Here is a 20,482-nt window from a genome sequence, read left to right as displayed (position 1 = left end):
GTCTTTGCTGCGGGAAAATGCAAGCTGACAACGTAATGACTCAACAAAATAAATCATCTCTCTGATTCTGCCGCAACCATTCCTTCGGGAGAACTCTCAGTTGAAAGATTTATGAGCCTTTTTGTGCTTACAGGACCATAGACAGGGGCTCTTCATTATGGATTATGTGTCATGTATGTAGAAGAGTTAAAGGACAGGTCAGCAATATGATTATCCTACAGAAATTCTGTATGTTATGGCATTGGCTGTGTATTGTGTACTGCAGGGAAGAGTCTTTGTCCAAGCAGCCAATCAGTAGGCCCAAACATTGTCACATGGGGGGGGGGGGTAAGGGTAAAGCCTTAGCCATGTGTAAGCTCTGACAATGGCTATCAAGAGAAGGTAACTTTGGCGGTGCCAGTTACCAGCCATCATGACGAGTTCTCTTTACAAGAAACATTCCTGGCTCTTTTTCATTCCGAAACTCAACATTAGTGATGCATAATTGGTCACTTAAATACTTTATCAGCTTTTTATAAGAGCGGAGCACATGATTGCCTCCCTCCGCTGAACGACGCTTTTCACCTTAATGGGCTCCATTGATTTTTCCTATCCCGGATTTGTGAAGACGCTTTTAGAGTGCCATTGAATGGGAAAGTCAGATTTTCCGAAGAAGGGTCGGAGCGCAGAATGCATTAGCGCACAAGGTGGTATATTGGAGCAGAGACCTCTGGGGTGCAGCCAGTCACGTGTCACGAATGACGGAATGTTTTCATAATAAATGTGATTTCAGAACACTTTGTACTGAATGTTCTCTGAATCCTGCAGGGAAATATTTATAGCTCATCCGAGCCGTTCATGTGATGAGGATTCAAGGGACTCTAATTTCACTATAGGTAAATCATTCTCGGATAGGACTAGCAGACGGCTACCATATATAATAATATATATAATTTATACTGTAATGTAAATTGGAGCTGGTTAGTCATAGGGCTATCCTGCAAGAGGACAACACCAGCCAACATGGCTGCTCCCTGAGCATTTTTTCCCAAAATCTCACACCAGATCACACGTGCCTCTGCTTGGGGTAAACATGTGCAGTGACAGAATTATGAGGGCACAGATTTTGGCAAAGAAGGAAGCGGCATATGAGCTACATTTAATGTCTGGGTTTATAAACAACAACGAGGAAGTTTGGAGAAAGCGACAGATGGAGATTCAATTGCAGCTCCCAAATACTCAACGTCAACATGACAGAGGGAAGAATCAGCTAGAAATGGCAGAGCCATGGATACAAAATGGGTTACACCTATCATACTAAATCACTCCCATAGTGTGGGGATGTTTGTAAAATTGTTTCCCATGTGGTCAGTTCCTCCATTGTAAGTTATGACTACCATGCCCATTACACAGAATCCTGGAAGCATTGCAGCCCCATGAAACCTGGTGCCATCACAATGTATTTGGTTCGGGGACATCCAATGTTGGGCAGCGGAGGCAGAGATATTTTATCCCTGAGCTCACAGCTAAAGATTGTATGTTAGCAGATTTTTCTGACATTGTCCAGGAATTTCATACAACAAGGCCTTCGCTCTGTGGTTCAAACACGCTGAGCTGTGAAAATGATATTAATGACCTCACACACGTGTCTGATTGCCTGTGGTAGGTGCTGCGAGGGAGAATGGCATTGCAGAAATAGTGGAATCAGCACATCTGACCCTGGAAGAGAACGGGAAGAGACATTATATCCCTCGAGGAGCTTGTCAGGATTGGGGAGTGTGACAGGCCTCCTCTCTTAATCTATTGTATTCTTGAACTTGGTGCTGAGTCCCCACAATATGGCAACCCCCAGGGTCACCGCCAACGTCAACCTGCATCACATTCTCTGCTAGTGGCTCCCAATCAATTCAAAGAGTCCTGCTGTATCAGCACTGAAGGGACCATAAACCCTGCAATCTTCAGCTGCAACAACCGGGAGACCAAGAGCGCAACGCCATGCAGGAGGCCTAATGTGCAGATGTCACGGTACATTAACTCATGCAGATACCACCTGCTGAGGATTCTGCGGGCAGTGCTTAATCTCATCGCTGCTGAGACAAATTAACATCTTCATGTGACGCCCTGGCCTATAGATAAACCTGACACCTGACTATAGATAAATCAATGTTCTATTGTTTGCATGATGTGCCAGCTAAATCTTACCTGCTTTCTATAGTCTGACATTGGAAGATACAACCATAGCAAGGCCTGAAAAGAGGAAATGATCAACAACTGAACAAGGCACAATCTAACAAAAAAAAATCTTTAGCTTCCCTGCAATGAAAATAACGGAGTTCAGGGGTAATATTTCAGTATGAAATGTTTATGGTATTTTCTATATTCTCCAACCTAAATCCACCCTCTGGCCTTCCCTTCAGTCTTGCACGATAGTACCAATTCCTCTCCTGAACTGAATTTGCTTTTATTGCAGAAGCTGCAGCGGATCAACTCATTTCTTTGCTTGAGGACTGTTCATCCCAAACAGACTTTTCCTGTCTGGCTTCATTTATTCATTGGATGTCAGTTCATTCAACCATGGTCACATATAGGCATTGCCTAGGACAGTCTGCATACAAATACAACCTGCAAGGAATGGCCAAACTTTCAAATCCACCATCAAAATGCGCACCATTCATTCCAAGGCCATTCAATGCCCAAATGAATATTTCTGAGATTTATATTTATTATGAATTTATAAGAACTCATATTCATTGAAATGGTAAAGAAAACTAATAAAACTTTATTATAAATTATTTCTGACTCCCAATACCCAGAGGTCATTGCGTTGGGTTTTGGGAGATCTTCTATGTAGTGTCAGCTACAGACTTCTCACCTGTTCAGGTAAACCCTCTTCTCGGTAAGTTGTCCCTGGCCATGTACAGGGTCCTCATACGGCTCATTCTGGACCACCTCCACCCCTTCGCCCCGGTCGCTCTGTTCGTGGCTGTGCTTGCTGATCATGTACAGCTGCCCGATTCTGTACTGTAAAAAGAAAGATGGAAATGAATATAACATTCTGGGATCAAAGGGAACCTATAACAATAAAACCTGATTATTAATGATTATATATCTCACATTAATACCAGCTGCTCATTATAGAAATATTATTACATTTGGTAAAAAAAAAAAAAAATACTATATTTCCACTTAGTTTAAAAGACTGAGATGACTTCCATTCATATGCAAGGAGAAACTAAATATTTCATTTCATTTGAATGAATGTTCACTATGCCAGGTGAAAGAACGCTTTACATTGCTATGTGACTACTACAAAGTAAGACCAGAGGTCTGCACCCAGATTAGGGATTTATATTATCAGCAGAGAATACAACAAGAAACCATTGTGAACTGGCAATGTCTGAAATCAGATCTGAATCGCTGGCATATTTTTACCTTTGTATAATATCACAAACTGCCCAAAGCAGCTTCATGGAACTGCAAGGAATGACATTTCCCATGAATACACCAGACAAATGGCACTTTTACAGCCTCAATCCTCCTTAATTATACATATCATTGATCTGCCCCTTTCTGAGAATTTGGGACAACTCACCGGACAATTTGAATTTGGAAAATGGATAGATTGTAAATTGGCACAGATGAAATATTCTGCCCTCCTTTATACCCCCTATACATGATGCCACCTCCTTTCTGCTCCGTAGAGATCCTGCAGACGGTCGGGGTTAATACAACAGCATGCTCAACTGGTCTGTCACTAATGACAAGCTAATTACCTCTGGGATCACGGTATATTAATATACACTCACAGAATGTGACATATATGCCAGAAATAATGCGTGCAAGACATTAACCCTTCCTGGTAAAGACACAGAATTCAGAGGTATAGGCATTATGAGCCTACAAGACCAGAACTACAAGTCCCAGCATCCCAGCTTATAGTTGTATGGGTGCATTTCTTCTACTGATGATGGAAATGAGCACAGATAGCAAGAAGGCATTTTGTCACTTGTAGTTCCACATTGACCGGGCAAACACTCACACTGGGGTCTTTGTATTAAATAAGGGGGAGAAGTTTCTGCAGCAGCAACCAATCAGGACTGTAATAAATTTATTTATACTCCTAATGGGCCGTCACAGACTTCATGACTCCTGGCACATCTTTACCCGTTACCTTTCAGTTACTAAACAATAAAATGTTACCGTTGTGATAACAAACAGAAGACATTCGGGAGGCTGACATGTGAACACTTCCTTTAACAATGATTGTGAGCCCATTCATCCAATGCACCATTTGCTTCATCCAAATTATACGTTCAATCAGCACAATGAGAGAGCGAGGGAAGAGAGCCGAGGGGATCAGACTGATGGGAAGAGAGACAATGCAAATTGGGACCCCTAAAAGGAAGGGTGTCATTGCCCTAGGACCCACACATGTCAGTGTGCCATTGTCCCGGGATCCCCCAATATCTGTGTGTTGTTATCCTTGGACCCCTGCATGTCAATGTGTCAATGTCCTGGGACCCCCAAATAGAAGTGTTTAACATCCTGAGGCCTTCCAGTGTCAGTGTGTCATTGTTCTGGGATCCCAATGTCAGTATGTCATTGTCAAAGTAATTGTTCTGGGACCCCAAGAGTAAGTGTGTCATTGTTCTAGGACCCCAATGTCAGTGTGTCATTGTTCTGGGACCCCAATGTCAGTGTGTCATTGTTCTGGGACCCCAATGTCAGTATGTCATTGTTCAGGGACCCCAAGCGTCAGTGTGTCATTGTTCAGGGACTGCTAAATGTGCCAAATGAGTCTTCGATTTGGGACTTCCAAACAGGATTGCGTTTTTGTTCTGAGACCCCAATTTAAGTCATTGTTTTGGGACCTTAGGCATCAGTGTGGCCCTCTGGGAGCCCGAAGTCTCAGTGAGTCATTGTTCAGGGACCCCAGGTTTTAGCGTGTCATTAAAAGACCCTCAAGTGTTGATGAGTCATTGTTTGTGACCCCCAGGAATCAGTGTGCCTTTCTAGGACCCCCAAGTGTCAGTGTGTTATTATTCAGCATCTGGAAGTATCAGTGTGTCACCTCGGTCAGTCTTATTACCAATAAACACATCCTAGGCCCCAGTTGGAAATCTGACCCACTGCTGATTTTACACAAGAAATGATTTTTTATCAGGTGCCTCAGCACAAACACCACAAAATGCCCCCCAGCCGATCAGACACCACAGATGTAACATCCAGTGACGTCCTACCCGGGGCCACCTCCTGACTGAGCAGCTGACTGGCAGTTCTTGTATCGGGATAACAAGCAGAGGAAGCCATGGTCACATGACAACACCGGATCAGAGCCACAGCCACCCACAGCAATGGGCTAACGGGTCCAACCAACACTATCCATCTGTATAGGTATATTCCAGGCTGTCAGGTCACCAACCCGCCGGTGCAGTCCACCATAGATGTATATAACTCTGCATCTGGCTGCTTGCCTATAAGATAATCATTAATATTAGATTTTCCACAAATAAAGCAATTTCTAAGTCAGGAAATCCATTCAACATACCTTTCATGCATTTATTTGCAGGCACATCAAAGACTCCATTATGTGTGCTTCTTAGCAGGATTGCCACCTCTGGGGGGCATCAATATAGGCAGTACTTACATATCTGATTTGCACGTTGGCCCAGCAGTTGGTTTTCCCTGAACACATGATTACTGGCTGGACCAGCTGTTAGACTGTAGTGCAGCCTGGTACATAGAAGGATTTCTGAGCCTAGAACTTTTTTTACTTATTCCAAATCTTCAATACAATGGCTGTTTAGTGTCAGTGAGGGCACAGCTCTCCATAATGACGAGTATGCTGCATTGCAGTGTTTATTTCTGCATTTTTATTTCACTCTTGTCAAACCTTCCCCATTTATATAAATTCCCAGTGTCTGGAAGGGACCAATTACCGGATTCGGCCATATAGTGGAGTGATGGGGCGCCTGAGGCAGGACCAAAGCCACAAAACATTTTTGGGTTAATTTCAGCCATATTTACTCTTAATGCTCCTTGTCACGCTTCTAAATGATTGCAGATTGGAGGAGACAGAAGGTGCCTGCATGTTGTCCTGTATTTACTGACGGCCCCCAGCTACCATTCAGTGCCTTTAGTATTTCGTGCTGCAATCCAACAAGAATATTTCCCATTTAAATTCACACAAGACACAACCTGCTGAGCAGCTGCAATTATCAGCCCGGCTTTCATTTCTTCATCTTCCTTGTCCACCCATAAATCCCCTGCTGTTGTCCATCCTGAAGGTTCTCATATCTGTGTTCCCTGGTTCTAGGCCCCCCCTCCGCACTTCTCATGAATCGGCTATAGGATCACATGACCTCACATCAACACAACTGCAATGCTTCCCGATTTTTCCCAAGAGCTCATTTCTGCACACTTAATTGTGCAAAAAATAAGTTTTGAGGTGGGGGAGAGTAGCACACAATAGAAGGATTGAGTGAAATGTTAACACTTACACTGCCAGTGATGTATTGCTGAATATTGTGCTGGAGTTCAGCTTTAAACACTGCAGGGAGAGTCTCTCTATAACATTATGTGTGACGGCTGTCCCCGCCAGCAGTAGGTGCGATATTTCTACCTTGACATGGAACAGTCAGAGTATTGATTGCTCTCCTTCCTGTTGTGCAGAAATCTATAGGAATGCAGATGTTGGCTGACAGTGCAAGAAGGATGGGAATCCCCTGAGTCAGCACAATGTCCTATTATATATCATAGGATCCCTGCTATGGAACAATAATGGAGATGGGGAGGGAAGAAGGAAAGATAAAGGGGAATAGGGAAATAAAATCATACTGAGATCCATCACTGCACCCCATCATTTTATGTGTATATAGAAATCTGCATCAATTATGGAATGATGGATCCTCAGAGCTTGGGGCCGATCACATGGCCTATAGACTACAAGTGAATTCAGCACATTTTTACAAGCATGTTGTCCCTTTAATTGAGCACAATGTCTGCTGAATATCTTCCTCCTTCCTATTTCCATTTGCAGGGTGTTTTGGTATTACAACTATCTCATTAATGCAGAGAAGTCTGTGACATTTGTGGCGGCGACATTGGATGGTGGGAATATAAAAAGATGCCTTAATTAATGAATCTATTTACAGTACATGTGAGGAGCTTCTCCGCTACAAGAGCCATCTGCATTTGGCCGGCCATTTGGCTTGGGGATTCCTCTCTCCTGAGCCCATTACAAATCTATCTGCGTGATGGGGGCTTGGAGGTGACGCATTGGAAGACTTGGATTCAGAATTAGGGGAACTCAGTCATGGCTACCAAATTCCTACAAGAAATTAAAAATGAAAACATTATCTGAGGGGTTATGTCAATTCTTTTATTGCAAGGTCAGAGTATAATGTCACCCCCCCGTATAATACAATCTCTATGTGGGGGTCATGCCACCCCCCTGTATAATACAATCTCTATGTGGGGGTCATGTCACCCCCCTGTATAATAAAATCTCTATGTGGGGGTCATGCCACCCCCCTGTATAATACAATCTCTATGTGGGGGTCATGCCACCCCCTGTATAATACAATCTCTATGTGGGGGTCATGTCACCCCCCCTCACCGTAAAATACAATCTTTATGTGGGGATCATGCCACCCCCAGTATATTACAATCTCTATGTGGGGGTCATGTCACCCCCCCTCACCGTATAATAAAATCTATATGTGGGGGTCATGTCACCCCCCCCCTGTATAATACAATCTTTATGTGGGGGTCATGCCACCCCCCGTATAATAAAATCTATATGTGGGGGTCATGTCCCTCCCCCCCCTGTATAATGAAATCTATATGTGGGGGTCATGTCACCCCCCCTGTATAATACAATCTTTATGTGGGGGTCATGCCACCCCCTGTATAATACAATCTCTATGTGGGGGTCATGTCACCCCCCCTCACCGTATAATAAAATCTATATGTGGGGGTCATGTCACCCCCCTGTATAATACGGTATAACTTCTGCTGGTGTCTCTTAGGTAAATCACAACCTAAAGCTGCAGGACAATGATGGTCCTAATATGACGAACCTTACTGGGTCCAGTCCAGCCAATCAGAAACTATATTGAAATACTTTGGTCTGGAGCACAAGCAGCTGATTAGCTGCAGCAGGTAAGTTGTGGAATTTCATTCCCTCCTTGTTACCATTAGAAGTCTGATATCAGTAAATGAATGCAGTTACCAGTTCCTCACCAGTAAGTATGACATTATTAGAGTCTACAGGTACAATGTGTACAGCCGTCTCTCAGCCATAAATAATTCATATTACTGACACAGGAAGATGAGATGCGTACTAAGGGGGGCTCTATTGAAATAATGAGGACACAGGGACCCCGGAGGGGACAGGTAGGGTGGACGAGAGACGTGTGAGAACCTCACTCACAAAACAGATGTTAACAAAATAGCTGGAAGCAAATCTCTCCCCAACCAGAAGGAGAGAGAAAACTTGGAGGGGATACAGCTTGATAAATATTTACTGAGTGCAACCACCTAGAGATGGAAATCTTCTTCATTCCTCCCCTGTCCTCCAATCATTCATCTCCATCACTTCTCCTATCCATAGTATACAGTCTTCTGTACTCCCCACCATCTTTATAGGTCTTCATTCCCCCTCTCCATAGTTTTCTCCATTGTCACCTATCTTTCCATCCCATCCTCCATTGTCCATAGTGCACTCCCTACCATCTCATACAATCCCTCCTCCACTTTATTTCATCATTCCCCCCATAGTCCCTACTGTCCTCCATCCATCCCTACCTGACTTCTGTATTCTCCATGCCTGGCCCCTAATCCTTACACCTCCCCTCTCCATGCCTGGCCCCTAATCCCTACACCTCCCCTCCGTCACCTCGGCCTACACTCCCCATGCTTTGTATTCTTTCATTCTTTTATAAACTTTTGCTCACACTTTCATCAAACTCTTCCTCCTAGTAAACATCTAGAGTATAGACAGTAACCATCAGATTTACACAAAAATATACCAAGAAATTGGCCATTAACTCTTTCACCAATGACTCGGCACCTAACCCATTCTTCGACTTGTTTATGTAAGATTTTGGAGGAAATAGTAAAATGTGTTGGGACTGACTAAAAAGTGATTGATGTGTTTTTCCCCTCAGCCCACAAACAGATGTTCACTTTTTTTTCACTCTCAGAGCTTTGAAAACTTTTTTCTCTGTGTGTTATTATTACAGGGTAAGTATTGACTAACAGCCCATGTCACATGACAGGCGCCGGTATCATGTGACGCACAAAGCGGCCAAGCACTCGTGCAGATGTTATCTCCCAGAATGTTTCCATGTCAGCCGGAGCCCAAACTTTTCCATTCTGATGGAAGGCACATGTCTCAATGTCTGCTCTATCTTCTCATCAGTAACAAGTCATTGCATTCCAAGACACAACAATACACATGCCGAGGCAAATCCCCAACACCCCGCACCCATCTGCAAGGAATTACCAGTGTGAGCAAGACTCTTCCAAAGCACATTCCTTATAGATCATTTGTACTGCACAACATCTGCTACATAATAAATCCTACATCTACAGGATTGTGGAAATACGTTGTGTTACCTTGTGATCACACACAATGGTGTAATAATGCCATGAAGAATTGGGGGTCCTAATACAAAGGATAAAAGACACTTGGGGTACACCAGAACAATGATATACTTACCAGCCAGTGATATACTTACATGGGGTGCCAGGACAATGATACGCGAAGGCAATGCTCAGGCAATGACATACTTACATGGGGTGCCAGGACAATGATATGCTAAGGCTATGCTCAGGCAATGACATACTTACATGGGGTGCCAGGACAAATGGCACAATGATACTTGGGGGTTCCATACATATGGCACAATGATACTAGGGGGTTCCATAAAAATGACACAATGATAGTTGGGGTCCTATAAAAAGGGGGTTCTAAAAAAAGGGCACAATGATACTTGGGGGTGCTATAAAAATGAGAATCTGGCAGCAGTGTGTTGGAAGTCCCTAACCCTGATACAATGGATCTTGAGGGGTCCCAGAATAATGGCACATTGATACTTGGGGGATCCAATATGGGGCAGCACTAAGAACAATGAGACACCGACACAATCTTGAGGGACCCAGAATAAAGAGACCATGACAATCTACCTCTATTACCCCGTTGACAATAATACCCAGATATCTTTAATTCAAAAATCAGAGTAAGAATGCAGCTTATATAAATACAGCTGAATGTTTTGGGAATATTATGCTGAGTGTTATCTACAATTGCTCTACCTGAGAATTGGGGCATTTATCACAGGGCTCCCACCATCCCTCCTCCTCGCTCTGATCCCAGCACATTGCCTGCACATTGTTGCCGCAGCTCAGGAATGACAAAGGAATTCAGAAAATGTTCCAATTCTGACCTAAAAATACACAGAGCAGACGTCAATGTGCCCTCGGAGTGAATCTCAAATTTCTCCCAGAAATCTCGCAGTTACAATAAAGTGCATTGATTCTTCCTGGTGAGGAATGAGTGCAGTATATATAGAGATGGATATATACAGGGAGGGATCATATTATTATTATATATAGAGGGATGGAGATTATTATTATATATCAGCCTACAATGATACCTCCATAACAAAGGGATCTGCCATAACAAAAGTTTGTTGATCGGTCCCAGTGATATTTAGGAGAGCTGCAGATGGGGGAACAGGCTGGCTCCATATGTTGTGGAACCAATGGGGGATTTCAGGAAGGATTCTTAGAACTGGGGCGCAGCTGCTCCATAGGATGAAGCGCACTGATTATTACAGAATGGCGTGAAGTCATTAACACATTGTCAGCATGTTCTTCCTGGGAGTCTTTAACACACTGCACGGGGCTTTGTTTTATACTCAGCTTTGGTCAACAATGCCAGAGGAAACAAATATATTCCAACGACATGGCAAGCCGCATGTTTTCTGCTGCTGGCACTCCTACATGCAATCACTGCTCTGCTTTACTCCGAAAACAAAGACCTCCAAAATTATTGTCAAATACAAACACAAGTCTACCCAAATTCAATATTTACTGACCCCTGGGAGCAATACTAGAGACAGGGCTGTGAAGATCAGCCTATTACTTGTTATTGCCTAATATGCAGCTAAGTTATTAGGGATTGCAGATATTTCTCCATAAAGTCTGTCCCCCCCCCCCATAGAAGTAAACATGCAGATGTAATAGACATAAGCCAGCGCTTATATCTGGATTTGTATATCTGCCCATCCTGAGGTCCACATAGCTCCAGAGTACAGTCCGGTCTGCAGACCCGTATTTCCTCTGATGTAGTTAGGACATAACTGTAGGTCTTGTCCCTCCCCTAGTCTGTGATTGGACAGAGCAAACAGAAGCAGCAGACTGATGAGCTCATCCGTCTTTTCATTTCACTTTGTTCTCTATAAACACCTTCCTTGTGCTGTTTCTCCCAGTCCTATTCTGAGCTCTGCTATACAGGATCTGCAAGAGTCTCACAGGTCATTGCTTGCGCCGATCGTCTTTAATCAATCTTAAATCTTTCCTCCCGAAATTGTGTGACAGCGTGCTATCAATCCAGCAAATGTTACTGAGAAAATCAGAGCATGGCTCATTAAGGCAATGCAAATGTATAAAAGTGCAGTGAATGATTCACTGAGCATTCCCATCACTGAACAGACCATTCACCATCATTACTCATCAGCATTTGATTGATAGATCTATGTAAGAAAATAAGTAAATAAGCTTTGTTAGTTCTATTACAATCTGGCGGTTGGAACATTTCAGGATGGACATTGGAATTCATTTCTGTTTATTGATGACAAAACGACAACTGTGGGATTGTGGAGAACAAAGTCAATAAATTGGATCAATGAAAGGCTGACTGGTATATTAGATGATGAGAGGAACCACTGAATAAAATATGAAATATCCCTTTAAAATAATTGACAACCCCACAAATGAAATGTTGTGCCCCCCATCCCCTGGGATCACATGACACGATGGGGGTATTATAGGTATTGCAGCCTTTATATCTCACAATAAAAAGTCACAATCAACACTAAAACCCAACCAAGTGTCAAATCAACGTTTTACCTCCTTCATATCTACAAAGCAAGAGAAGTACCCAAAGGGGGAAACAATAAAATATAAATATGTGTCGAATTATTTCTATTTCATTTTATATTTCACATTTATACATAAACACTCTGCTACAAATGTGTGATGTGAGGTCAACTGAGGACAAGTCATAATATAATAATAATAATAATCCAACCATTTCTTCATTGTATCAGCTTGTAAAGTTTGATCTACCGCCCATGTTACAAAAACGACATAGAAGAGAACAGATACTGTCATAAAGTGTGCCAGGACAAGAGAAGTGCTACTCTGCAGAGTCCAAGAGAAGTGCTACTGTGCAGAGTCCATACATACAAAATAAGAACAGATACTGAGAATTTCCCCTGGGGTACAGGACAAGAGAAGTGCTACTGTGCAGAGTCCATACATACAGAGAATCCATACATACAGAATAAGAACAAATACCGAGAATTAAAGCTCGGGTTCAGGACATGAGAAGTGGTACTGTGCAGAGTCCATACATACAGAATAAAAACAGATACTGAGAATTACACCCAGGGCACAGGACAAGAGAAGTGGTACTGTGCAGAGTCCATACATACAGAGAACAGATACTGAGAACTACACCCGGGGTACAGGACAAGAGAAGTGGTACTGTGCAGAGTCCATACATACAGAGAACAGATACTGAGAATTAGAACACATGCCATGCCTCTCATTGGATTGGTAGAATTTGTCTGCTTTGTATATATAGTACCTGAAGCTCAGTGATACGATGAATCTGATAATATGAGATGGATGGAACGAGTAAAGGATTTGTCTCACCAGAAAACTCTTATTCTCTCCGTACTTTTTATACTGCACAATTACTCAATGTGAATAAAAGAGGGAATAACCTAGGAGAATCTCTGTATACTCACAAAGCTCTGAATGCCACATTCACAAACCATTTGCTGCGGGTGTATCTTTTTGGTCCCTGTATTTTAAATGACAGCGAGTGATTACCTGGTGAATGAATCACTGTCATAGATTTGGTGAATGTCGCATTCACTGCCGTTAGTTTTGGGTAAAGTTCCAGCTTTGTAATTTGCTAGGTTATGGGAAGGATCCGGAGGATACAATATTATCTACAGATGTAAACACTGATTTGTGGAATGATGGAATTGGTCAGGGTGACGCACGTCCTAAGTGTGAAAAGGTTTCAGGGCTCCGATCTCCGTCTTCCACATCTCTGATGCTGGATTTGTGTCAGGCTGGGTGAGGCCTCCGCTGGCTTCCATAAGGGACAAACAATTGTTTTATTGATGTATTAGATTCATTTTATTGTTGTAAAACAACTAAATGCAGGAGGAGATCCAAAGACAAAGCTGCCCAAATTATAGACACAATTTATGTCTTTTTATGGGCAGATCATGGGGAGAATAGAGAAGATGTGAATTGCAGACGGAGCCGTAGTGAGTGGGTGGTGGACAGGTGGCATTGGATGAATTTCTGTATATGTGACGTCAAAGAAAAGAGTGGGAAGGTAAAAGGTAACTCCGAATCAACCCTATATGAAAAGTGTTAAAGAAAGATGTCACCACCACTGTGAAAATTTAAAAAAAAACTTCAACTGGTAATATTATTATTATTAAACAGTATTTTTATAGCACCAACATAATGCGCAGCGTTGACAATCCCATTGCTGTCTGTGTCAGGGAAATGAACCCTCACAGCTGGTTTTGGGAAAGTTAGAGGTAACATACAGAATCAAATAATTCCTTACATCCAAAAATGAAGAACAGTTTTAGTTACTTTCAGTTGAAGAATTTTCTGGTACTCAATAAAGAACATCTTACCAATGAGAACATCAGGTAAAGAAATAATTAAATCTTGAGATATTTTGCCTTTTTTAAAATATTAATTAAATCATTAAGAAAACCATTTTGTTTTCATTATAAACATATTACATTAGGTGAGGCGATCATTGGGTCTCTGTGCTCCTCCATGCAATGATTATAGCTGGAGGGAGTGGGTAAAAGGTGCTGTACATACCTTCCTGAAATACCCCCCTCAATGCCTCTAGTCCTGAGACACGCAGTGGTCTGATTGGAAGAATTATGCAAATTTTCCAATTGTCATTTGGGTGTCCTGAGGAAGTGGGTGCATGCAGACTTCTCTAAGTAATGCCAAAACGAGTCTCCATGATTGAAAGAAGTGAAATCCAATGAATGAAAATGGTGGGCTGGGGACCATCAGGAGGAGTTAGATGTTGAATGTCCTCCAGCCAGGAAATGTACCATGGGCCTGATTTATTAAAGTTCTCCATAACTGCTGAAGATAGACTATCATGGGAGAACCTGGGTGATCCAGCAAACCTAGAACAGATCTAGGATTGAAAACATTTGCCAACGACCAGCAAATGATTTTTTTGAAATCCTTTGCAAGTTTGTTGGATCACCCAGATTCTCCCATGTGAGCCTATCCTAACTTAACCTTGCATTGTGAGAAGATCGCAGTGTGCAGTAAACTCCGGGTAAACAGTCCAGGAGCAGATTGTACAACCTTTGTACACTGTACAACCTTACAACTGAAAAGAAACGTGCAGATTTACAGTTAATGTGTTTTTAGAACCCCCGGTTTTGTTCAGATAGAGTTCTTTCAAATATTTGGTCTGCTTGCACAACTTTAGAAACTTTTGCAATTCTACATTTTTAAAAACAAAAAGCTCGGCCCCCATTCTGAGCCCCCAACAAACAAATCCAGCTTTGCTTGGCCAAATCCCTTAATGTACGTGAAAGGGTCTGATAAATGGTTTTGTCCTTTTTCCGAGAGATCTATATGACGCACTGTATGTTAAAGCAGCCGCCAGGACCTCTAAGTGCACCTCACTCACCAGACTTTCCAAAACAAGCGTTCTGTAACCAGGAGGACTCGCTGGAAATAGGCGTTTGTAAATATTTCAGAAGGGAATTATGGACATATAAGGTAGAATCTCACAATGACTGGAGTAACAGTTCAGTGTAATGATCGCCTGATAATACCTCAATTTGCAGAATGGATACAAGAGGGAGGATGCTAGTAGTTAGGATTGGGGGCCAGGGGTTAGGTTACTTAAGTATTACAGGTAAATTTGAGAATTAGGGATTAGGTAATGTCCAGGGGTAAGGGAGGAGGAAAGGATAAAGTTTGTTTAATTGCTAGGGGTAAGGCTGAGGATTAGGTTAGGGTTAGTGGCTTGTGATAAATTAATGCCTATCCCCATCCCCAGGGTATAATTATCAGTATTTAGCAGTTGGAGAGTTCTTGTTTAATGTAAACCTATTTATCACAATAAACATATAACAGAAAGTCAAGCCTAAGACAAAGCAAGATGTCTACAATAAATATTCGTGGGCAGAGCACCCCTCTTATCTAATAAAAGATAATTAGAATAATGGAATAAAATGGAATATTCTAAACTGAAATGCAAAGTGACACCTGAAAATGCGAAACTCTTCCACATGATAAATATATTCTCTTCATATCCAGACGAAGATGAATTGGACACAGTCTGTCTTAAAGAGGTCAGACAGATCATCTCCTCTAATATTCCGGATCCCAGGTTACCACCACTGAGCCTATAATCCGCCATTAAGAAGCTTTTCCCTAGTGGCTGTACAGGATACCGGCGCCTGCAAGTCCTCCATATGTCACTGTGCAAATCCTAAGGCTGTAATATCAATCTTTTATGTTAAAATGGAACTGCAGAATATACAAAAAAAAACATCATTTGATCCTGATGTGCATTTTGCCAGTAAAACTAAACTGGGAGTACCAGTGAGAATTCCTATTGCAGTGGGCCTTGTGGCCATTTTAACATGTTTCAGGGACTGGGTGTTGCAGTGAAAGGTGTTGAAGCTTTCTTAAATATTCTAATGGTCACCTTGCTACCCCTTCTAGCTTTGCAGTCTTGCCAGCTGCTTGCAGAGTTTTTTTTTTCCCAAAATAGGAAGATTGAGTAGAAACCAGAGGATTGGGTAGAAACCAGAAGTAGTTTGTGTCTCTGCCCCTCCCACAATGGGGAGATTTCCCCCAGTAGTTTGTGTCTCTGCCCCTCCCACAATGGGGAGATTTCCCCCAGTAGTTTGTGTCTCTGCCCCTCCCACAATGGGGAGATTTCTTCCGGTAGTTTGTGTCTCTGCCCCTTCCACAATGGGGAGATTTCCCCTAGTAGTTTGTGTCTCTGCCCCTCCCACAATGGGGAGATTTCCCCGGGTAGTTTGTGTCACAGCACAGCAGAATAATACTCCGTCCAGAAATAAGGTGTCCAGAAATCTAACAATTCTACATATAATGAAGATGATGGAGACTGCCAGTCACCAGCAAACACAAGTCTAAATAATGTCCTAAGATGCTGAGCAAGACATCCCACAGTCTGACCTTCTTGTCATGGTAAATGGTGACAAGTGAGCATTCAGACATATTGAGCGCGTCTCTCCCAGCTGAGTAACAGCTGTTGTACGTTCCACCAGGCATCATGTCACTACAATATCACGTGTGTGCTGTGACAGGTCCTCTTCTGCCAGCACTGGCGGCTGATTGTCCATCATCTGGATATATCCCATTGTGGAGTAATGTAAGATATAATACAAAAGTGAAAATATAACAAAGCGGATAGTAAAATATCAATGTGACAGAACATTTTCCAAGCACTGAACTCGTTTTCTTAGGAAGATCATGCAATGCTAAAACTTCCTAGGAAATGTTACATCACATTATCCCCAGACCAAATCTAAGTCTGACCTAAATTTCTGAGTCTGAGTGATGCATATGGGAAATATCTTAGGGTTGGCTGATTGTTACAGACGCGTGGTGGAAAGTTTTAGTATGATGGAGGTCCATGGTGTCCATGTGTGAAGAAAGATTCGGAGCAGAGTAGGGAGTGTTCAATGCTCACTGATGACTGTGTAACTAAAATGATTTCCTGTTATTCAGCGACACATTTACTAACAGGAAGTCTTCTGCTCTGAATACAAATCCACCCATGTAATTATCTAACCTGAATGTATCAGAGACCTGATCATTTTCACCACGAAAAAAACAAATATTAATCTTTTCTTTCCTAAATTTGTATACAAGATGAACTGGTAGAAACCAGAAGTATTTTTTTGTCTCTACCCCTCCCACAATGAGGAGATTTCCACCAGTAGTTTGTGTCTCTGCCCCTCCCACAATGGGGAGATTCCCCCCCAGTAGTTTGTGTCTCTGCCCCTCCCACAATGAGGAGATTTCCCCCAGTAGTTTGTGTCTCTGCCCCTCCCACAATGAGGAGATTTCCCCCAGTAGTTTGTGTCTCTGCCCCTCCCACAATGAGGAGATTTTCCCCAGTAGTTTGTATCTCTGCCCCTCCCACAATGGGGAGATTTCCCCCCGTAGTTTGTGTCTCTGGCCCCCCACAATGGGGAGATTTTCCCCAGTAGTTTGTGTCTCTGCCCCTCCCACAATGGGGAGACTTCCCCCAGTAGTTTGTGTCTCTGCCCCTCCCACAATGGGGAGATTTCCCCCAGTAGTTTGTGTCTCTGCCCCTCCCACAATGGGGGGATTTCCCCCAGTAGTTTGTGTCTCTGCCCCTCCCACAATGGGGAGATTTCCCCCAGTAGTTTGTGTCTCTGCCCCTCCCACAATGGGGAGATTTTCCCCAGTAGTTTGTGTCTCTGCCCCTCCCACAATGGGGAGATTTCCTCCAGTAGTTTGTGTCTCTGCCCCTCCCACAATGGGGAGATTTCCTCCAGTAGTTTGTCTCCCTGCCCCTCCCACAATGGGTAACAGCATGTGATTCAGATGCCAGAACCTTGTATATTCAGGGTTAACAAGTTACTGGAGGTGTATTTGTATGAAACCCCAGCAAATTCTGGACCACAGCTGGGATGAGTTAACTCTCATTTCATCATCTTTATGAATTTTGCAATAAAAAAGAAAAAAAAAACTGAAAAGTGCCTGCAAGATGCGTTTTATCTCCACTGGGAATCTGAATTTGGACAGCCGCTTCTCGTCCCCAAAAATAACTCCGTCGCTTTGACATCAGGTCTTCATATGTTCTATTTAGGGATGAAATTAATTTTCAGAGATCGGTAGGCAATTTGCATTTTTCATGGGAAGGGCAAAAGGAAACAGATTTTGTGATACTTTATCTGACAAATGATGTGAATTGTGCAAATTAAAAGGAAGGTGTTGGAATTGCAGTGACTGGATTAAAGAAGGAGCTGTCTGCAATCAGAAATACAGAAGTAATAAGGAGCAGAGAGGTGCAGTGACTTTATAACATACACGAATATACAAAATCTACAAACCCAGGAGCTGTGAAGTGTATGCTACAGCCATTGTATAATATACAAAGCTCAGGGGCTGTCCTACTCGTGGCCAATAGCAATGCTCAATCAGAAAGTAGGTGGAGCTTTAGACGGTGAGAAAACAGGACAGCCCCTGAGGTTTATATTTTGAGAAATATTTACCTGTTTGATCTCGCGGGGGTTTTAGAAGATAAAGCACCATCTTACACTTGTAGAACAAAGCAAAGATGGCTGATAAATGGTCCAATAATGATATCAGGATATAACTGATCTATAACCTACCCTCAGCAGCTACCCCCAGCACACGGAGATGAAACGATGATCCCACCACAACCCACTGAACATGGAGAAGCGGCTCCTTTATGCGCCTGCAGCTGCCATTTAAAAAGTTTGTGGAAAGTCTTCAAACATCTGCTGTAATTCCCTCACCACCGCCGCCGATAATTCATCAGCCCAATTTACAAAATCAGCTATTTTAGGAAAATTACAGCTTGTTCTTCACTTGGCTTGTTAAACACATTTGCTTTAGCACAGCAGGATGGGCGTTTTGGGGGAATACTGCAGTCTGCCCCGACATATAGGGGTGGGGAGGGGGTGAGACTAAAAGTTAAATAAATGTTAAGGAGAATTTACAAACCCCCCCCAGCTGTGCACTGTTTTATCCATACAGGATAATAATTATACATGTAGTTAAGCTTTGTCCTTATCGAGGTAGAGGCGTGTGGGATAAATATGTGTGGGAAGATATGAAATAATAAAGCCCAACTCCAAGTAAAGTTTTATTTCAGCTTTTGATGGGGTGGTAAAGGGTTTACATTAGTAGGCCTGACTCATTAAAGCTCTCCAAGGCTGGAGAACATACACTTTCATTAGTGAAGCTGGGTGATCCAGCAAACCTGGAATGGATCTCCTAAAACTCATTTGCAGCATGGTGGCTCAGTGGTTAGCACTCTGGCGCTAGGTCCTAGGTTCGAATCCCAGCCAGGACACTATCTGCATGGAGTTTGCAGGTTCTCCGGGTACTCTGGTTTCCTCCCACACCCCAAAAACATGCAGTTAGGCTCATTGGCTTCCCCCTAAATTGACCTTAGACTACATTAATGACATTAGATTGTGAGCTCCTTTGAGGGACAGTTAGTGACATGACTATGGACTTAGTACAGCGCTGCGTAATATGATGGCGCTATATAAATACTGTGTAATTATAATAATAATCATTTGCTATTTGTTAGCAAATGATTTCAATCCTGGACCAGATCCATTCCAGGTTTGCTGAGTCACCCAGGTTCACTGGTGAAAGTGCAGTGAATCAGGCCCTGTGTGTCTTCCAACTAGGGAGTTTTCTGTTACTTCCTGCCCAGGTCATGGCATTGGAAATAATATGGCAGCCTGTGGGTGGGTGACAACTGATTGTCATGACTAAGGTGGGATATTCCATGGTCATCCTTGTCCTCTCTGGGATCACAGAATACTGAGAGATTTTAATGATGACCAACCTGATCCCTGTACAAGCTGGAAACTGATTTATATCTTAGGTAGGTAAAACTTCCAATGCCACAAAGCCACATAACGACCTGCTTCTAAAATGCTCAGCAATGAGTTAGATTTGGGTGGAGCCATCCTTTAATCTGTGTGGGGTAATATTTGGGACAGATAACCAGAGCAGGATTGTGATAAATGGGAATATCAGAGGAGCTGCAGGCTGCGGGTGGGGAGCTGCCGGTAAAAGATTCTTTGTCTTTGTCTTGTTTGGATCTCCGGTGATTGATTGTTGCATGGAGTGATGGGGACACTCAATCGTGTCACTTTATTACAGTCACAACCGCTATCCAATCATCCTCATCCAAAGCAATATAGACACCGGGATGGGGCCCGTGAAATACGGATGGAGAGTTCCAAGGATCAGAGGGATTATCAGACTGATATGTATAAAATGAAAATATCACAATATGTAAATGATGGAGAGGAGAAAGGTAATCCAAACCCTTTCCATGGCTTCTATAACACAAAGCTGAACCCAATCACTTGTATAATGTCATTTCATACATTCTTCTATGTCTTTGTAAATC

The 20,482-nt window shown here is 42.7% G+C and overlaps 1 protein-coding gene and 1 long non-coding RNA gene across 2 annotated transcripts in view; one reads left to right on the top strand and one right to left on the bottom strand.

Moving 5' to 3' along the window:
* Nucleotides 1-20,482, top strand: part of LOC140332865 (uncharacterized) — a 359,753-nt gene that overhangs the window by 31,463 nt on the left and 307,808 nt on the right. The window lies entirely within an intron of this gene.
* The window catches only part of PITPNC1 (phosphatidylinositol transfer protein cytoplasmic 1), a 55,489-nt gene that overhangs the window by 21,267 nt on the left and 13,740 nt on the right, over nt 1-20,482 (bottom strand). Inside the window, exon 2 of the mRNA XM_072414082.1 lies at nt 2,852-3,000. Coding sequence (XP_072270183.1) covers nt 2,852-3,000 — 149 coding nt within the window. The remainder of the gene's footprint in view (nt 1-2,851; nt 3,001-20,482) is intronic.

Source organism: Pyxicephalus adspersus, chromosome 6, assembly GCF_032062135.1.
Source record: "Pyxicephalus adspersus chromosome 6, UCB_Pads_2.0, whole genome shotgun sequence".
NCBI classification, from domain to species: domain Eukaryota; kingdom Metazoa; phylum Chordata; class Amphibia; order Anura; family Pyxicephalidae; genus Pyxicephalus; species Pyxicephalus adspersus.
Note: the sequence above shows the minus strand (reverse complement) of the source record. Positions and strands in the feature narration are given on the sequence as shown.